The sequence below is a fragment of the Cetorhinus maximus genome, chromosome 16 (genome assembly GCF_964194155.1).
Source record: "Cetorhinus maximus chromosome 16, sCetMax3.hap1.1, whole genome shotgun sequence".
NCBI lineage: Eukaryota > Metazoa > Chordata > Chondrichthyes > Lamniformes > Cetorhinidae > Cetorhinus > Cetorhinus maximus.
Window position 1 is genome coordinate 92,745,199 of NC_135894.1, and position 21,186 is coordinate 92,766,384.

General features: G+C 41.7%; 1 protein-coding gene and 1 long non-coding RNA gene across 2 annotated transcripts in view; one reads left to right on the forward strand and one right to left on the reverse strand.

Annotated features, from left to right (window-relative positions):
• Positions 1-1,518: 1,518 nt before the first annotated feature.
• Positions 1,519-21,186, forward strand: part of cyyr1 (cysteine/tyrosine-rich 1) — a 44,075-nt gene continuing 24,407 nt past the window's right edge. Inside the window, exons 1-2 of the mRNA XM_078560580.1 lie at positions 1,519-1,639; positions 5,429-5,531. Coding sequence (XP_078416706.1) covers positions 1,519-1,639; positions 5,429-5,531 — 224 coding nt within the window. The remainder of the gene's footprint in view (positions 1,640-5,428; positions 5,532-21,186) is intronic.
• Positions 6,918-20,639, reverse strand: LOC144691999 (uncharacterized). Its single transcript, XR_013579251.1, has 2 exons — positions 20,603-20,639; positions 6,918-7,299 (listed from the first exon to the last, which is right to left on the reverse strand). It is a non-coding gene; the product is annotated as an uncharacterized LOC144691999 (long non-coding RNA).

Sequence of the window (21,186 nt, forward strand, 5' to 3'; positions counted from 1 at the left end):
CATTTGCTGGCTCTGCCTATTCAATTAACCTATCAATAAAACTTTGTAATTCTACACTTCTGTCCACACACTTTCTGTCATCAGCAAATCAGGCTTCCTATTTCTTCATTCATCATTAATAAAGGTGAATAGTTGAGGCCCAAACACAGATCCTCGTGCGATACCACCGGTCACATCCATACTCAGTCAAATGCTGTTTAAATGTCAAGGGTAGAGAAGAACCACACGTCTGGAATTCAGCTCCTTTATTCTTGCTTGAACCAATGTTGTTATGCATGTTCCTGGTGGATCCCAAACTGAACATTGGTAAGTAGGTTACTGGTGAATAAGTGCCATTTGAAGCCACTGTCAATCACTCCTTCCATTACTTTGCTGATGGCTGAGTGTAGGCTGCTGGGTAGTAAATGGACATTTTGGATTTGTCCTGCATTTTGTGGACAAGACATACCTGGGAAATCTTTCACTTTGCCAGGCAGATGCCAGCGTTGTAGCTGTACCGGAACATCTTGGCTAGAGGCACAGCTGGTTCTGGAGCGTAATTCTTTAGCAGTATAGCTGGGATGTTGTTTGGGTCCACAGCCCTAGCTATATCCAGTGCTTCCAGCCATCTCTAACTATCATGTGGAGTGAATCACTTGGCTGAAGACTGGCATCGGTGATGAGAAGGAGGAGGCTGAGATGGATCATCCACTCAGTAATTCTGGCTGAAGATGGTTGCAAATGCTTCAGCCTCGTCTTTTGCACTCAATTTCTGGGGTCCCCCATCATTGAGGATGTAATGTTCATGGAGTCTCCTCCCCCAGTTAGTCGTTTAACTGTCAACTACTTTTCATGACTGGATGCGTAGGACTGCAGAGCTTTGATCTGATTTATTGGATTTGGGATCATTTATCTCAGTCTATAGCATGCTGCTTCCACTGTTTAGCATGTATATAGTTGTGGCTTCACCAGGTTGGCATTTCATTTTTAGTTAGATCTGGTGCTGCATCTGGCATGCTCTCCTGCAATTCTCATTGAACCAGGGTGGATCCCCTGGCTCGATGATAATGGTAGAATGAAGAATATGCCAGACCATGACGTTACAGATCGTGGTGGTATACAATGCTGCTGATCATGTCCCACAGCACCTCGTGAATGCCCAGATTTGAGCTGCCAGATCTGTTGTTAATCTGTCCCATTTAGCACAGTTGTAGTGCCACACAACACAATGGAGCTTATCCTCAGTGTGAAGATAGGACTTTATTTCCACCAGGATGTGCTGCAGTCACTCCTACTAATACTGTTGCAGATAGATGCGTATGTGACAGGTGAGTTGGTAAGACCAAGGTCAAATAGTTTATATCCTTGTGTTTGTTCTCTCACCACTGCCACAGGCCCAGTTTGGCAGCTATGTCCTCCAGAACTCAGCTAACCACCAAGCCACTTTTGATGATGGACATTCAGAAGCCTACACAGAGGAGATTCTGTGCCTTTGCTACTCTCAGTGCTTTTTCCAAGTGGTGCTTCATCGGCTGTGAAATGGCAGTAGGCGGTAATCAGCAGAATATTTCCTTGCCAATACTATATCTGATGCCACGAGACTTCATGAGGTCTGAAGTTAATCTTGAGAATTCACAGGGAGATACCATTACAGGTGAAGGTAGGCTTGAGGTAGAAATAGTGGAGAACCCATTAGCAGATTTCTCAACTAGCTTACCAAGGAAAGGGAGTGCGTTAGACTGCCTACCTTCACCAATCAATGGACATGTTGAGGTTCGTATGGCTCTACATACTATAAGATTGGCCTTATCAGCAATTTTGCACATAGGGCCCTAGCCATTTGCACACCTTGCAAGCTTGGCACAGAAACAAGAGTATTGTGTGCAGTCTTGGTTTCTTTACCTAAGGAAAGGTATACTTGCCATAAAGGGATTGCAACGACAGTTCACTAAACTAATTCTTGAGATGGAGAGATTGTCCTATGAGGAAAGATTAAATAGACTGGGCCTTTATTCTCTGGAGTTTAGAAGGATGAGAGGTGATCTCATTCAAACATACAAAATTCTTACAGGGCTCAACAGGGTAGATGCAGGAAGGATGTTTCCCTTGGGTGTGGATGGGGGGGGGCTGGTGGTTGTGGGGGGCGGAGTCTAGAACCAGGGCACACAGTCTCAGAATAAGAGGTAGGTCATTTAGGACTGAGAGGAGGAGAAATTTCTTCACTCAGAGGGTGGTGAATCTTTGGAATTCTCTGCCCAGAGGGCTGTGGAGGCTCAGTCATTGAATATGTTCAAGACTGAGATTAATAGATTTCTACATATTAAAAACATCAAGGGATACAGGGATAGTGCAGGAAAATGGTTTTGAGGTAGAATATTAGCCATGATCTCAATGAATGGTGGAGCAGGCTTGAATGGCTGCATGGCCTACTCCTGCTTCTATTTCTTATGTTCTTTATGTTCTATCCCGTAGAACAATGGCTATCCTGATCAGATCATTGTTTGCGGTGTATCATGCAAGCTAGCAAATGGGCCAAAGGCCACCACTTTCGGACCTGAAAAATACCCAGTCTACCTCAAATTACCCTGGAAAGACAAAGTGTCTGAAAAATTTTAGCAACAGGTTAAGTAAGCTGTTTCACACTGTTACTATGCAGTGGCTGCTCAAGCAGTATTTTCCACTAACAGAATGTTGCCATCAGCCCACAAAGGCGTTCTGCCTACCAGACAATTGAGCAATATTGTGTATGAATTTCAGTGCCACTGCGATGTCAGGTACGTAAGCCATACATTTCAACAATTGGCTGATCAAATCAAACAACATGTTTCTTTGGTTGCTCATAACCGGCAGAGTACAGATCATACTCAATAAACCAGCATTTGCAAAACCTGAAAGAAAATCTCTACTCTTAGATGTGATTCTGTGATTGGGCAGCACTTGCTGAACAATCCTGAATACACTAATAACTACACTAACAACCAATTTAAGATAATCAGTCAAGTTCATAATGTGGCACATTTACACTTACTAGAAGCAACATACATTCATACACTGCGACATGTTCTCAGTGAACAAAAGGAATATGTTCAAGGTTTGCATCTTTTTTGAATTACTCAGGAGGCTGAAGAGTCCATAGTTCCCTATTGCTTCTCTATGGCAATGCCATAGCCAATCAGAGTCGACTTGCTAACCAATCAACACCCTTATCTCCTGTGGTATAAATTGTTGTGATCGTTGAAATTTGGCATTCCTGCATTTATCCTGATGAGTGCAAAATGAAAAACTTTGGCAATATTTAAGTTCTGTACTACCAAGCGACTGTTGAAGGCAATGACTTTGGTTTTCCCAATATTTAGCTGGAGGCAATTTCTACTTACCCAGTACTAGATGTCAGACAAGCAACATGATAATATAGAGGCAATCAGCTCATTCAAAATTCTGCCATGTTTTTAAAATACAGCAAATTCTGTTCAACTATCAATCTCACTGACCTATATTGACTCACAGTCCACTGATGCTTCAGTTTTAAAATGCTCATTCTCATGTTCAAATCCCTCCGTAGCCTTGCCCCTCTTTATCTCTGCGACCTCCTCCAATCCTACAACCCTCCAAAAATTAGGAATTCCTCCAAATCTGGAATCTTGTGTATCCTCCACTTCTTTCATCACACCATTTGTGGTCAAGCCTTAAGCTCTGGAATTTCTTCCTTAAACCTTCCCATCCCTCCAGCTGGCTCTCGTCCATTCAGACCCTCCTTCAAACTTACCTTTTCACCAAGCTTTTAAGCACATATCTTAACATATCCTTCACTGGTTGTGAATGTTTGACTCTTTACGCTCTTACCAAGCAGCTTGGGATGTTTTAAAGGCGCTATAGAAATGCAAGTTACTGCTGAATACCCCACACAAACTACAGGCACTATATAAATTGTTGAAAATTACGTAACGATTATAGTTTAAGATTTAGGTGGGAGAAAGATTTAAATAACTTTCTGCATAGCACACATTAAGCCCTTTTCTCCTTTACCAGTAATTTGGTTTAAATAAGGGTTTATTGAGCGGCTCCTGCACCACCCAGTTTCCTCAATGCCACCCACAAGGCTGTAACCCGAGAATGCAGCACAAGCTTGGAGTTAGCAAAGAACACTAAAACCGCAGAGCTGACAAAGAGCAAAAGGCGAAAGGTTTTGGGAATTTAGTTTACAGAAATTCGAGCTCAACACCGGGAATAAGAAAAATAAATAAAACTAATATTTAAAAATAACGGCAGCAAGCTAACCAAGGTCGAAAGGTCGGTCATGGAAGATGGCTACGGAAGAATGCCCAAGGGTTAAATGGAAAGGAAGGTCCGTCTTTCCCTTTCTCTCTTATATCGTAGCGGATCTTATATCCGATCGCTGGTCAGAACATCTGCTGAAAACGTGCGCCAAGGAGGCACGACCGGCTAACCAGCTCGATAACATTTTTTTGAAAAAACTGGGATACAGAGAGGAAACAGTTACGAATTAATCGTGAATGGACGTCTTGAGGGCATACAAAATCAGCTACTTTCTTGCGTGTCTTCTCAATGTGTTTTCAGGTGGGAAACAATAACGGCTTAAGAACTGTGTTCAGAAATGATGCTTGCCTGAACATGATAAAAGTTTCTTTGTGAGTTAGAAGAGGGAACAGCTTTGTCAAAAGATCAGAGATAAAACATTTGTCAGTTCAGAAAGAAATTTTAAAGGGGAACTCAGTGGGACAAATAAAACGTGGAATGGGATATGAATACACTAACCCTAAATAATACTTTTAAATTCAGGCAGGAATGTAGAACTAGTGTTTTGAATTTAAATGACTTCGAAAAACAGATGAGGAAGAATTTTCTTGACTGGTGTTGCAAACAATGTGCCAGATGAGATAGCACTGGTAGCAACAGTAAATGTATTTAAAGCGTAGTTCGATACAATAATGGGGCAAAGAAGGCGAAGGAGATTTCGTGGACGTTTTTTAAAATTGTAAAAGGTTTTGATTTGGTTATGGCACAAGACTTATTCCTCTAGCTCAGGATCCGACAGTGAAGGGTCATCAATTTAAAGAAGACTGAGGAGAGATGTGGAATAAACTTATTTCAGCGGAAGATTAAATATGGAATGCTTTGCCAGAGAGATCGCTGAAGCTGAGACTATTCACATCTTTTAAGGAAAAATTGAATAGATAATGAAGCAGAAAAATAATTGGGTGAAAGCAGGGCAATGCAAAGAGCTGGCACGGATACAAAGAATGGGCTGAGTGGTCGCTCCCCTGCTGTGCTGTGAGCTTCTACGGTTCAAATGGGATATTTGAAGTTTGAGAGAAATGAAGTAGATGGAGCTAAGTGGGTTTTTGTGTCTTTTCTAACGGGTGGGAAACATTCATTTAGATAGCTTCATATGTTTTAAGTACTGAGAACGTGTTTTTGAATGATTCAGGGTGTTTCTGTGCACAATGTGAAGACTGCATATCTTCCTACTGCTGCAGAGGTTCCCCTCCATACTGCTGCTCATACTACGCCTACATCGGAAGCGTCTTATCGTAAGTTGTCTAACCAAGTTATTTTTGGAAAAAAAAATGCAGGCTCAAAGAATATCACAGCATTTATACCTGTCTTGTGGGAATTCCCTTCTTAAAACATGCCAAAATAAATGACACCAATGCATTGAAGAGGGTTTGGGGACAATGGTCAAGAATAATTCCAGAGTTTAAGGCTTTGTTATAAGGCTTTGTTAAGACTTTATTATGAGCAAAATGGGCAGAGCCAGAATGCTTGCTTTCGCTGGGAAATAGAACATTCGGGGCGGATGGGGGGAAGGGGGGTGGGGGGAGGAGAAATCATTAAAATCTTTAAAAATCTGAGAGTTATAGATGATTTAGATGTAAATAAGTTACTTGATTTAGACTGTGAGTTAGTGCCCTTTCAATTCCATTTACACTGATAAAAACAAGTTCAGTTCTGCATGTACTTTCTCATTACTTAGCCTAATGTCTGGAATCATCCTTTTCACTCTGTTAGATTGTAGTGTTATTTTAGCATAGTTGGTAGCACTGATTTAAGTAGGAAGCCCCGCTTTGGACTTGAGTTTATAATCTAGGCTAGTTCTTCTGAATTAGTATTGAAGGAGTACTTTATTGTTGGAACTGCTGTATTGCAGATAAACATGTTAAATTTGAAGTAGAATATGGAAAATGCTTTGTGATATTCTAGGATGTATGAGGTGCTATATAAATGCAATTGCTTTCTTCCTCTGACTCCTCTCTAACTTCATTTGAAGGTAGTCAGGTGATCAATGAATCTCATCAAAAATATATACAAAATTAGAAAAACTTGTTTTGATTAAAAGTCAAATTCTCTTCCTGGGTTTGTCATATGGACAAGGGGAGGAACTGTTAAATTATATACCTATTATTATTATTATTGTGACATGAAGGAATCACTATCACATAACGTAGTTCAATGTTGAGACATTTTGACAGGTCAGCTTTCAGGATACATACATGAGGAATACAATGCTGTCATATTAAAGTCAGCAACTTTCTGTGACACTGCTTTCATTTTTTTTCCGGCTATTTTATCCTTCTTAACTGTTGAAAGTTTTTGTTCTTAGGGTGCAAACAATACCTGCAGGTCCTCATTGTTGCTCTAAGCAGGTGGTAGGCCTTCTTCAATCTCAATTATTATCCAGGTTAGTGGTTTTCTAGGCCACATTAGCAACAGACTTCAGGAGAACATAGACTGGTGAAATGGGCAGATGCATGGTAAATGAAATTTAATGCAGAAAACTATGAAGTGATGCATTTGAAAAGTGGTCATATAAATAAATGATACATTTATTTAATGTAATGATACATTTATGCTTCCCTTCAGTACTTCATCCCTCTTTGCCTGTCTCGCTATTAAAGATTGGAAGTTCACACATCTGGTGCACGTGCCAATATTTACATGGTGTTGATAAATAGAAAAAGTACACAAACCCCAGTGACCTACTCAAAGCTCTGCCCAACACAACGGCCTCTGCTCTTGGCCACGTATATGCAGTGCTCCGCTTTGGCCTCAGATGATGCAGCATGGTGTGTCTGTTCTCCATCCTTCAAGGGGGACTTGCCTCTGCCTCTCTTGCCTCCTCGTGATGTGCCCTTCGCTCAATGCCACTCTATCTGCGCCCGTGCAAGGACTAAGGTAACTGTATCTGCGCTTGTGGAGGGTGCTCTTGTAAGATGCGGTGGTGCTTTCTCTGATGTCTCTGCTTAAAGCACTTGTCCATTGCAGACACTGGAATCTGTCCTTCCCCCTCAACACCTGGACCTGTGGGAGACGCAAGAACAGATTGTGAGAACTAGCGTTGGAAAGTTGAAGACTCTGCAGTCACCCTGGCAATCTCTATTGTTCCCTCCTCCATGGCAGTCAAGTGCAGGATGGGCACTGTTCCTCTGGCCTGCACCCTTTCACGAGCTTCGTCTCCTGCATTGACAAAGCAGAGAGAGATAAGGCACTGCTAGACTCGATGGCTAATGCCACTGGCTCATTGACATAAGAAGTTGCTAGCAGGTCCATGACACTGAGCATAGCTGAGGGATCAGTGAATACCCTGGGCACACATTCCTTCCATGTTCAGGAGCAGCATGCACCCTCAGGCTCTTCAACAGGAGGTTGAATATCCAAAGACCTGTCTTAAGGCACTCACCTTGCTAGAGTATATTGTTAAGTGTATCTTCATATACACTTTTATTTCCTTTGAGGAATAGTGGGGAGGTGGTGGAAGGATTCCCAGGCTGATTATCAGTCTGTTGAACCATGTCATCAACACTCCTTCTATGGTCAACAAGTCCTGGCATGGGACCTGAACCTAGAGCTTCTGGCCTAAAGGTAGGGACGCCAGCACAAGGCCTCCTGCCAGAGTGAATAAGGCCATTGAACCAATTTGAGCACTGCGCCCAGTTCCTCCAAACCACAGACCATGTTCTGAGTCACTTCCAACCACGCCTTATTAGTCTGGGATAGTGGCCTTCTCCTATTACCCTCCGAAACGAGGACCTCCAGGGCTCCATCTGTGAAGTGAGTGGCAGCCTTGCCCTGGGCTCCTGCCCTCTGCTTCCCTATCCCATGTCTGCTACTGCAATTCAGTGAGTTTAAAGGCTGTCACAGTAATGGCTGCCATGGTCTGTTTCAATTGGGTCAGCACACCATCAATCCCGCCTCCATTCCCGCCCCTCGCAGCCACCAATTGGCAGCCCAACCCACCTTCCAGCCAATTAACAGGCTGCCCCCATTAAAAACACGGCTTGTGACTGCTTCCCCCTCCCCCCAGAGCACAATCAGGACCGAGAAATAGTTCTGTTGTCTGTTTCCTGACCTTGGAAGGAAAATCAGGCCCTGTATGACTGATTGAGTATAGGAACATAGGAAATAGGAGCAGGAGTAGGCTCTTTGGCCCCTCGAGTCTGCTTCATCATTTAACTCGATCATGATTGATGTTCTGCCTCAACACCATTTTTCTGCATTATCCCCATATCCCTTGATGTCTTTAATATCTAGAAAACTATCTTGAGTGAAGAAATTCCTCATCTCATGGCCTACCCTTATGTATGCTACAATATATGAACAGCTGTATCTTTGTTGGGGTTTGAGTGTTATAATGTTTGAGTAACTGTTTGGTTCTGTATTTAACTTTGACTATTTCTGTACTTGAGTGGCTGTGTTCTGGTTGATTGTACATCTGAGTGGTAATGTAGTTCAGTGTATTTGTTTAGATGAATGTGCATGTAATTATAAGTTTGTGGTGTGTGTTTGACTGCTGTTACTTTTGATTGACAGTGTATAACTGGTTGTATATTTGAGCAGCTACATATTTATGTTGTGTATTGTGAGTAGCTCATTGACTGTTTTTGCATGGATGTGTGCTTGAGTGAATGTGTGCTTGAGTAACAAAAACAGAAAATGCTGGAAAAACTCTGCAGGTCTAACAGCATCTGTGGAGAGAAAAACAGAGTTAATGTTTCGAGTCCGTATGACTCCTCTTCAGATGAAATTTATACTATTTAAGGGGGGGGTGGGGGTGGAGCAGGTGAAGCTGGATAGAAGGCCAGCGATTGGTGGGACAAAGGAGAGATTGACAAAGATGTCATAAACAAGAGGACAAAGGGGGTGTTAATGGTAGTGGTAGGGGCTAAAGGAGGTGCTGATAGTGGCATTAAGGTAAGAAAGCAGAATGTGATAATAGCAGGACAAGGGTAAGCACTCTGAAAAGAACAACATGAACAAGTGACAGATGGCCCTTGTGGGTTGGGGTGGGGGTAGGGGATGGTGGTGGGGAAAAAAGATGGAAAATAGGATAAAAGGTGGGGATAAAACAATGAATAAATGATTAAAAATGAAAATAAATAAAAATAAGTGGATAAAAATTTAAAAATAAGAATAAATATTGAAAAAACAGGGGTAAAAAAGGGGTGAGGATAGAGGAGAGGTCTGAAGTTGTTAAACTCAATGTTAAGTCTAGAAGGCTGTAAAGTGCCTAATTGGAAGATGAGGTGTTGTTCCTCCAGTTTGCACTGGGCTTCACTGGAACATTGCAGCAGGCCAAGGATAGGCGTGTGCATGAGAGCAGGATGGTGTGTTAAAGTGGCAAGTGACAGGAAGATCTGGGTCATGCTTGTGGACAGACTGAAGGTGTTCCACAAACCGGTCACTCAGTCTGCGTTTGGTCTCTCCAATGTAGCATTGGGCACAAGACTCCTTTCAGTGACTTAATGACAAGGATACCCAGGTCCCTTTATACATCTACACTTTCTAATCTCTCACCATTTAAGAAATACTCTGCACATCTGTTCCTCACACAGTGATAACCTCACATTTTTCACAATATATTCCATCTGCCATGTTCTTGCCCACTCACTAAGTCTGTCCAAATCCCCTTGAAGCTGTTTTGCATCTTCCTCCAACACACATTCCCATCTAGCTTTGTATCATCCGCAAACTTGGAAATATTACATTTGGTCCCCAGCTCCAAATCATTGATATATATTGTGACCAACTGGGTCCCAAGTACTGATCCTTGTGGTATCCCACTAGCCACAGCCTGCCAACGTGAGAATGACCTGTTTATTCCTATTCTCTGCTTTCTGCGTATTAACCAATCCTTAGTCCATGCTAGTCTATTGCCTGCTATCCCATGTGCTGTAATTTTGCTAACCAACCTCATGTGGGGGACTTTATCTAAAGCCTTCTGAAAATCCAAGTACCCTATGTCCACCAACCCACCTTTATCAATTCTGTTAGTAACACCCTCAAAAAACTCCAACAGGTTCATCAAATATAATTTCCCATTCATAAACCCATGTTGACTATGCCCAATCAGATCATTATTATCTAAGTGTCCATTTATCACCTCCTTTATGACAAGTTCCAGCATTTTCCCAACTACTGATGTAAGGCTAACGGGTCAGTAGTTCCCTTTTTCTCTATTCCTCCACTCTTAAACAGTGTGGTGACATTTGCTACCTTCCAATCTGCAGCAACTGTTCCAGAATCCACAGAATTTTGGAAGATGATCACCAATGCATCCACTATCTCCATAGCAAGCTCTTTCAACATTGTGGGATGTAGAATATCAAGTCCCAGGGACTTATCAACCTTCAGTCTGGTTAATTTCTCCAATACAATCTTCTAGTACTAATTTCCTTCAATTTCTCATTCTCCCTAGTCCATTAGATCTCTAATTCTGGGAGATTTCTTGTATCTTCCTCAATGAAGACACATAGTAATTATTTAGTTTCTCTGCCATTTCTCTATTATCCATTATAAATTCTCCTGACTCTGCCTGTAATGGACCCACATTTGTCTTAGCTAAACATTTCCTTTTTACGTACCTATAGAAGCCTTTACAGTCTATTTTTATGTTTTTTTACTATTCTCCCTTTATCAGTTTCTTGGTCCTCCTTTGCTGTATTCTAAAATGCTCCAAATCCTCAGCTTTACTACTATTTCTGGCAACTTTATAGGCCTTTTCTTTTAATCTTATACAATCCTTAGCTTCCTTTGTTAGCCATGGTTGACTGACTTTGCTTTTTGGGCCTTGAAGGAATGTGCAATTTCTATAAACTATGTAATAAATCTTTAAAGGCTATCCATTGCCTGTGTACCGTCATACCTTTTAATGTCTTTTCCCGATCTACCTCAGCCAATTTTCCCCTTATACCTTCATAATTTCCTTTGTCAAATTTAACATCCTGGCTTCAGATTGAACTACCTCACATTCAAACAGAATGTAAAATTCCATTAAATTATGGTCACTCACCCCTAAAGTTTATTTTACAACAAGACTATTAATTAGCCCTTTCTCGTAACATAATACTAGATCTAAAATAGCCTGTTCCCTTGTTGGTTCCTCAATATACTGCTCTAGAAACCATCCCTAACATACTCCAGAAACTCATCCTCCACAGCATTAGTGCTCATTAGATTTACCCAGTCTTTGTGCAGACTGAAGTCACCCATGATTATTGTATTACTCATGCTACATGCTTCTCTAATCTCCTGATTAATAACAAGCCCCACACTACCACTACTGTTTGGTGACCTAAAAACAACTCCTACCAACATTTGCTGCCCCTTGCTGTTTCTTAGCTCCACCCAAATAGATTCCACATTTTGTTCTTCCAATCTGAGATCCCTTACTAACGTACTGATCCCATCCCAGATTATCAGTGCAACACCACCTCCTTTTCCTTTTTGCCTGTCCTTCCTAAATGTCAAATATCCCTGAATATTCAATTCCCAGTTTTGGTCGCCCTGTAGCCATGTTTCCGTGATACAGTTAGATCATACCCATTTACCTTTATTTGTGCTTTTAAATCATCTACCTTGTTGCGATTGCTATGTGCATTCAGGTATGGTGCCCTTAACTTTGTCTTTTTAACATTATTCTGCATTCAAAGCCTAGTTGATGCTCACCTTCGTTTTGCTTGCATTCTAATTTCACTTGCTACTTTTCTACTTCCTGTTACCAACTTTACTTCCTTCCAATTTGAGCTACCCCTCAGGTTCTCATTACCCTGACAACTTAGTTTAAACCCTTCCCAACAGCACTAGCCAATCTCCCTGCGAGGATATTAGTCCTGGTCCTGTTAAGGTGTAACCTGTCCATCTTGGACAGGTCCCACCTACCCCAGAACCGGTCCCAATACCTCAGGAATCTGATGCTCTCCCTCCTACACCAGCCATATGTTCAATTTTCCCATTCCTATGCTCACCAGCATGTGGCACTAGGAGTAATCCTATGATTACTGCTTTTGAGGTCCAGTTTTTTAATTTCCTTCCTAACTCCCTAAAATCTGCTTTCAGGAATTCATCCCACTTCCTGCCTATGCCATTGGTACAAATGTGAACCATGACCTCTGGCTGTTCACCTTCCCCCAGAAAAATGACTTGCCGCTCCATGACATCCTTGACCCTGACACCAGGGAGGCAATACATTATCCTGGAGTCACATCTGCAGCTGCAGAAACATAGAAACTAGGAGCAGAAGTAGGCCATTTGGGCCTTCGAGCCTGCTCCACCATTCAATCTGATCATGGCTGATCCTCCATCTCAATGCCATATTCCTGCTTTCTCTCCATACCCCTTGATGCCCCTAATATCCAAAGATTTGTCAATTTCTTTCTTGAATATACTCAGTGACCCAGCCTCCACAGCCTTCTATGGTGGAGAATTCCACAGGTTAATCACCCTCTGAGTGAAGAAATCTTTCCTCATCTCAGTCCTAAATGGCCTGCCCCGTATCCTAAGACTGTGGCCCCTGGCTCTAGACTCCCCAGCCAGGGGAAACATCCTCCCTGCATCCAGTCTGTCTAGCCCTGTTAGAATTTTATACATTTCAATCAGGTCCCCTCTCATTCTTCTAAACTCTAACACATACAGGCCCAGTCAAACCAATCTCTCCTCATACGACAGTCCTGCCATCGCCGGTATCAGCCTAGTGAACTTTCGCTGCACTCCCTCTATGGCAAGTATATCCTTTCTTAGGTAGGGAGACCAAAACTGCACACAATACTCCAGGTGTGGTCTCACCAAGGCCCTGTATAACTGCAATAAGACATCCTTACTTCTGATCTCAAATCCCCTTGCAATGAAGGCCAACATACCATTTGCCTTCCTAACTGCTTGCTGCACCTGCCTATTTACTTTCATTGACTGGTAAAAGGATTCCAAGATCCCTTTGTATATCCATATTTCCCAATATATTTAAATAATACTCTATTAATAATACTCTACCATTTAAATAATACTCCACTTTTCTGTTTTTCACACCGAAGGGTATAACTTAACATTTATCCCCGTTATAATGCATCTGCCATGTGTTTGCCCACACACACAACTTGTCTAAATCATCGTGAAGCCTCCTTGCATCCTCCTCACAACTCACAACCCCATCCAGTTTTGTGTTATCAGCAAACTTGGAAATATTGCATTTGGTTCCCTCATCCAAGTCACTTATATATATCATGAATAGCTGAGGCCCAAGCCCTGATCCCTGCGATACACCACTAGTCACCGTCTGCCACCCAGAAAAGGACCCATTTATTCCCACTCTCTGTTTCTGGTCTGTCAACCAATTCTCAATCCATGCCAGTATATTACCCCCAATCTTATGTGATTTAATTTTGCCCACTAGCCTCTTGTGTGGGACCTTATCAAAAGCCTTCTTGAAATCCAAATACACCACATCCACTGGTTCCCCCTTATTTATTCTACTAGTTACATTCTCAAAAAACTCCAGTAGATTAGTTAAGCATGATTTCCCTTTCATAAACCCATACTTAACCCATTGGGGGTAATTGTTCCCCATTATAATTTCCCCCATTTCTGACTATAAGGGACCAATGTTTGTCTTCGCTAATCTTTTTCTCTTCACATATTTATAGAAGCTTTTACAGTCAGTTTTTATGTTCCTTGCAGGTTTACTCTCATACTCCATTTTCCCCTTCTTGATCAATCTTTTTGTCCACTTTTGCTGAATTACAAACTGCTTCCAATCCTCAGGCTTGCTGCTTTTTCTGGTAATTTTATATGTCTCCTCTTTGGATCTAATACTATCCCCAATTTCTTTTGTAAGCCATGGCTGAGCCACCTTTCCTGTTTTATTTTTGTGCCAGACAGGAATGAATAATTGTTGTAATTCATGCATAAGCTCCTTCAATGTTAGCCATTGCCTATCTACTGTCAACCCTTTTAGTACAGTTCCCCAATCCATCATTGCCAACTCGTGCCTCATACCCTTGTAGTTCCCTTTATTTACATTCAGGACTCTAGTTTTGGATTCAACTTCTTCACTCTCCATCCTAATGAATAATTCTATCATTTTACGGTCGCTCTTCCCCAAGGGGAACAACAAGATTGTTAATTAATCCTTTCTCACTGCACAATGCCCAGTCTAAGATAGCCTGCTCTCTAGTTGGTTCCTCAATGTATTGGTCTAAAAAAACTATCACGTACACACTCCAGGAAATCCTCCTCCACAGTATTATTGCTAGTTTGGTTTGTCCAATCTATATGTAGATTAAAGTCACCCATGATTACAGTTGTACCCTTATTGCACGCGTCTCTAATTTCCTGCTTAATGCCTTCCCTTACATCTCCAATACTGTTTGAAGGCCTATAGACAATCCCCACCAATGTTTTCCTCCTCTTGGTGTTTCTTATTTCCACCCAAACAGATTCCGCATCATGATTTTCCGAGCCAATATTCTTCTTCACTATTGCATTGATTTCCTCCTTTACTAACAAAGCTACCCCACCTCCTTTCCCTATTTGTCTATCCTTCCTAAATATTGAATGCCCCTGGATGTTCAGTTCCCATCCTTGATCACCCTGCAGCCATGTCTCCGTAACTGCACTTTTTCATAACCATTTATATCTATTTGCGCTGTTAATTCATCTACCTTATTGTGAATACTCCGCACATTAAGTTACAATGCCTTTAGACTTGTCTCTTTAACCTTGTTAGTCATCTTAGCTTTATTTTGCACTATGACCCCATTAGTTTTTCACCCTTGTTTTTTTCTGCCTTCCACTTTTGCTCCTTACATTTCTATCTCTTGTTTCTATCCTTGTTTCCCCCTCCTCTGTCTCCTTGCTGAGGTTCCCATCCCCCTGCCATTCTAGATTAAACCCTCCCCGACTGCACTAGCAAACCACCCCCCCCGCCTCCTCCCCACAGCCCCTCCCCGAGGACATTGATTCCAGTCCTGCCCAGATGCAACCCGTCCTGTTTGTACTGGTCCCACCTTCCCCAAAACCTGTCCCAATGTCCCAGGTATCTGAATCCCTCCACCCTACACCATTTCTTCAGCCACATATTCATCTGATATATCCTGTTATTTCTAGTCTCACTGGCACGTGGCACTGGTAGTAATCCTGAGATTACAACCTTTGAGGTCCTACTTTTTAATTTATGTCTTAACTCCCTATATTCAGCTTGTAGGACCTCATCTCTTTTTTTAGCTATGTCGTTATACCAATATGTACCACGACCACTGGCTGTTCACCCTCCTCCTTCAGAATGCCCTGAAGCCTCTCCGAGACATCCTTGATGCTAGCACCAGGGAGGCAACATACCATCCTGGAGTCTCTTTTGCAGCCGCAGAAACACCTGCCTGTTCCCCTTACTATTGAATTCCCTATCACTATAGCCCTGCCACTCTTCTTCCCCCCATCTTGTGCAGCAGAGCCACCCGTGGTGCCTTGGACTTGGCTCCTGCTGCATTCCCCTGAGAAGTTGTCTCCCCCCAACAGTATCCAAAACGGTATATCTGTTAGAGAGGGGGATGGCCACAGGGAACTACTGTACTACCTGCCTACCTCTACTCTACCTGGTGGTCAGCCATCCCCTTTCTGCCGGTTCAGTCTTTATCTGCGGTGTGACCACCTCACTGAACATGCTGTCCACAATAATCTCAGCATTGCGGATGCTCCACAATGAATCCACCCGCAGCTCCAGCTCTGAAATATGGTTAGCCAGTATCTGCAGCTGGACACACGTTCTGCACACATGGTCACCAGAGACACTAGAATTATCCACAACTTCCCACATAGCGCAGGAGGAGCATATCACGGGTGCATGCTCTCCTGCCATGACTTCCCTTTAGGTTAAGTTCGTTAGTTACTTCCTTTAACGAATACTATTTACGCTAGGGGCTTATTCCACTCCAAACACTCCCATTACAGTCCAAAGTCCTCACCTTATTTTGTTTAAGCTAATGGACAGCAGCAGTTTAATTAGTAGAAAAAGTAGAAGCAGAAGTACTCACTTGGCCCTACTTACCAATCAGATGCCTCCCCTGCGTCGCATTACTTATTGAATCATGACATCCTCGCGCCACTTTCAGCTCCAAGTCTCCCCGGAACTCTCACTCTGTCCTCGAGCCACTTTTAGCCCTGAGTCTCCCCGGAACTCCCGCTCTGTCCTTGCACCACTTTCAGCCCCAAATCCAGCTCCCATTCTTTTTAAATTTCCGCTCTGACTCTCAGTTCCTGCTCTTTTTAAATCTCCACTCTGACTCTCAGTTCTTGCTCTTTTTAAATTTCCGCTCTCTCAGTTCCCGCTCTTTTTAAATCTTACAAAGGCTGCCCCTCCTCTTGCACTGCCTCCTGGTCCCGCTCTGGGGGACCACCAGCTGTTTGATCTGCTCCGCCACTCTCGCGCTGTTTACCTGTCTGAAACACTTGTCTGATCCCCTGACTATTGAATCCCCTATTACTATTGCTCATCCACTCCTCTTCCTCCCCTCCTGTGCAGTTGAGCCACCTGTGGTGCCTGATTTACCCTGCTTCCTTTTTAACCTATATGGTCCTGCCCTATAGATGTTAGCCTCAGGATTTTCAGGGGTAAAAACCTGACTTTCAAACTCCATATTGGTGTCAAGTAGAGACCTGCAGCACAATCCCAGAGCAGAGATTGATTGACCAGAGCCTGGGATAATTGGAAAGTAGTGGATTTGGTTAATTGGCTATTCTCTTCAGGACTGCCTAAATGGGCCAGTGTGAAGCATGGTGAAAGATCTGGATATATATAAAGCAATGGGTGTCCTGCACATAGGAAACAGAAGCAATATGGAGAGCAGTCAATACCAATGATTCCAGTATTACCCAAAACAACTGAGATTGTCCTTTAATCCCTTGTCAATCAGCATTCCAAAACTTCCCATGTCTGCATTATACCACCACCATCGTGGAGGTACTATTTTATTAGAGATAAATAGGCAGGTTTGTTACTCGTTGCTATAGAAATAATGCACAAAGCACCTAATTGGCACCCATTGTAAAGTGAGTTAAGACATAGGTCAAGCCACACATTGGATGAATCGTTTTTTCTCCTGCCCTGCTCTCATGTTCCCCTAATTAAATGTGAACTTTATACCATTATTTCTCTTTGTGTGAAAAGTCTAAGAATACTGTTCACTGAGAAGGAAGTATAATTGATTTAATAGTATTATTTTCAGTCTTTGCTCAGTTTAATATCTGCATTCTCATCGAACTCATCAGCAAGTATTTCTTTATCACTTACCTTATCCTGATCTGCATTCTGGAAGTGTACTATTTAAAAGCTCAAACAGAAGATCCCTCTAAACTCTTAATGTATTGCCTTAGAGATTGCTGTGTACCAAGGCAAAGTGATAATAGGACTTGTGGGAGCCTGCCTTCGCAGTTTTTATATAAGGAGAGTCCTCGGCTGGGTGGATAATGTATGTCCATTTTCTGTCATTAGAATGGAACACAGGTGAGTGAAGCAAAATGATTGAACCAACCTTAAAGAAGAGGGTCATTTAGTGGAACAATGTCTCTTGCTAAATGCCATATCTGATCAGTGCTTACATAAATAGTTATATCCCTGTCTAAAATGATTCATTTTTACAGAGATTGTTGCTAATGATCTTCATTTGCAAGTTCCTGAGGATAATCATTTATTCTAGGATTTGGCTTTAAGGAAAGGCAGTTAGACTGATATTGTGCCTTGTTACATCTCTCAGAATGTGTGTCCCTTACAATTAATTACTTTGGTTACCCAATTAACCAAATCGACTCCTTTCCAAGTATCCCAGGCTGTAGTCGACCCATCACTTCTTTGGGATTGTAGTAGGAGGATCTCTACTTGCCTCCGATAAGCAGTCTGAAAGTTAGTGTTTTTTCCCCTGAGAAACTTGAGTAATGGTCCAAAGCCAATATTGGTTGTAGAGGAAACGGTAAATCTAGGAGCAGTCATTAAGGGATACCAAGCAAAAGGAAGAGAATGAATTTGAAGGACATGGTGCATTGAATCTTAATTACTACGTAACAAGATTTGGAAATAAAGGAATAGCATGTTTGATATTTAGAAATTTGGAGGACCGAAGTAAGAAACTTCTGGTGTGTACTGGTGTTATGCTGACAGCAAAGATTGAAAACTGAAAAATGATTGTTATAATCAGAAGTTGGAGGTGAGAGGCTGTTCATCCTTGGAGGACGCATGGGAACACCACCACCTCCAAGGTCCTTTCCAAATTATACACCATCCCAAATTGGAAATTTATTGCCATTCCTTCATCGTCTCTGGGTCAAAACCCAGAACTTCCTACCTAACAGCACTATGGCTGCATCTACACCACACAGACTGCAGCAGTTTAAGAAGGTAGTTCACCATCATCTTCTCAAAAGCAATTAAAGGTGGGCAATATATGTTAGCTTTGCCAGTGTTGTCCATATCCCTTCAATGAATAAAAAGAAATAGCTGAATATAGTCTGACATCTACACAAGGTGTTTCTGAATAGTCAGGGGCAAAAATCTCTAGCAGGTGATTCTGAATAGTCAGGAGCAAAAATCGTAGTTCAATTTCCCCCTGCCCCTCCTTAGTGTAGGGGGCAATAAGGCCAGTTTTAGCATCTTTGCCATCCTAGCTGAAGATCTCGAAATGAACGTGGAATTTTCTGAACTTTATGGATTAATTTACATTCTGAATGCTTAACAATTAAACCATCAGGAAAACTATAACTGTGCCATATATGCCATACAGATAGAGTTCTTCTGCTTTTCTTGTGTCTGCCAAGGCTTATCTGCCCTAGAGAACACTTTAATAAGACGTCACTGTTCCACATTATAATGCCAGTTTCAGGACCTCTTACACAGCTTTCATGGAGCACAGCTCCCAGCTTAAAACACACAAATTGATCTGTAACTGCAATTTATTGCAGTGCTGTTGCTAATTGCAAAATATAAAGTATAGCCACAAGACAGTACTGCTAAGTATATAGTGAACCAAGTCAATTCTTTCAATTTATAATAATAATACAGTTTTTGTCTGTCTGGGCTGTTTTGATTAGCATATAAATAATAAGAGGATACTAACAGGATGGATTGGGCAGATTAGGGGAAAAAGGAGACCTATGATTGGAGGGAGATGGCATGGCTGAGATACTAAATGAGAACATTGCATCCGTCTTCACCAAGGAAAAAGATGCTCCCAAAGTCATGCTGGCAGGGAGCTGGTTGCGGTATTGGATTGGCTAACAATTGATAAGGAGGAAGTTCTAGAAAGGCTGGCCATTCTTAAAGTCTCCAGGATCAGGTAGAATACATTTGAGGATGCTAAGGATAAAAATTGCTGAGGTACTGGCCATAATGTTCCAATGTTCCTTAGAGATTGGGGGGGGTGGGCGTGGGGTGGTGGCAATGATGCCAGAGGACTGGAGAATTGCAAATGTTACACCTCTGTTTTAAAAAGGGTGTAAGGAAAGCAACAACAGACCAGTTATGTTAATCTCAGTGATGGGAAAGCTTTTAGAAATGATAATCTGGAACACAAATAAGTCACTTGGGCAATTGTGGATTGATTAAGGAATTGCAGCGTGGATTTGTTGAAGGCAAATTATGTTACCTAACTTGATTGAATTTTTGATGAGGTAACAGAGAGGGTTTATGAGGGTAATATTTCTAATGTGGTGTATATGGACTTTCAAAAGGTGTTTGATAAAGTGCCACAAACAGTAATTTTACGAATATAATACATACCCAAATATAATAAGCAGTCTCATTTTTGTGAGCTAAGTTAATTTGCCTTATCATCATGTATCATAAATATCTATCATTTAAAATGTTTGTACAGGCTTAACTTGGGCCAGTAAGGTACATATGCAAAGCGTTCATAGACCTCCTGTCTGAGTATGCTCAGATTTGAAGCCAATCAGTTTCTTTCCAGGAACAGATAGATTAACATGAAAAAGTGTAGTGCCTATCAAACCAATCAGCCTAGCTGAATTTGCTTGCTAATCGGTTATTTTCATTAATGGAGCAATTCCTTATAGTGGGCTGCCTTTCATAAAGCAGGATTTGTAGCTTTGACTATTAAACATAGTGATAACTAGCTTTCATTTCCAAATATTTCTAAGTGGGCTTTAATACATGTAAATAAATGTAAAAAGAATATTAAGACTTAGCTTCTTGATCATTTCTTTCAAAAATTAAGTTTATAAATGTTAAAAATTACTTAAACAAGAGACGATTCTCAGTTATGCCTTAGAAACAGGAAGAATTTAAAAGAAATACCATTGAAAAGCAACATTTCTAGCAAGTATGCATTACCATTCACAATGTCCGGGAAAAGGTGTTCTTGACAGGCTGAAAAAAATTTTTGATTTGTTACCATGTATAATATGCACCCTAAGTTTTAGTAGGAAAATACACATTATATTTGGAAAATTATGTTAATAGATTTGCCAGCAAAGTTGAAGCCCATGGAATAAAAGAGACAGTGGCAACATGGATACAAAGATGCTTGAGTGACAGGATACAGAATTGTGGTGAATGGATGCTTTTTGGAAATGGTTAGCATTAGGAAACTGAAAGCTGTTAAAGTGGCAGAGTGGGCCAAATTTAATGCCCTCCCCCGAGGGGAGTTTGGCAGCAGGGGGGCATTTCATTGGGTATCTCTGGTGAATGCAGTAGCAGCTCCAGCATCACAACATGAGATAGGAAGAGACAGAGTGGGAAAGGAAAGAGAGAGAGAGACAGAGTGGAAAGGAGAGAGGGACAGGCACACAGAGAGGGAAATGAAAGTGTGACACAGAAACTGTGCTACTCGGGGCTTGTTTGGGTGATTTAGTGCTATCTAATTTTAATGTATATGGTATTTCTGTTATATTCAGTGATTTATTTTATTTTGCAAG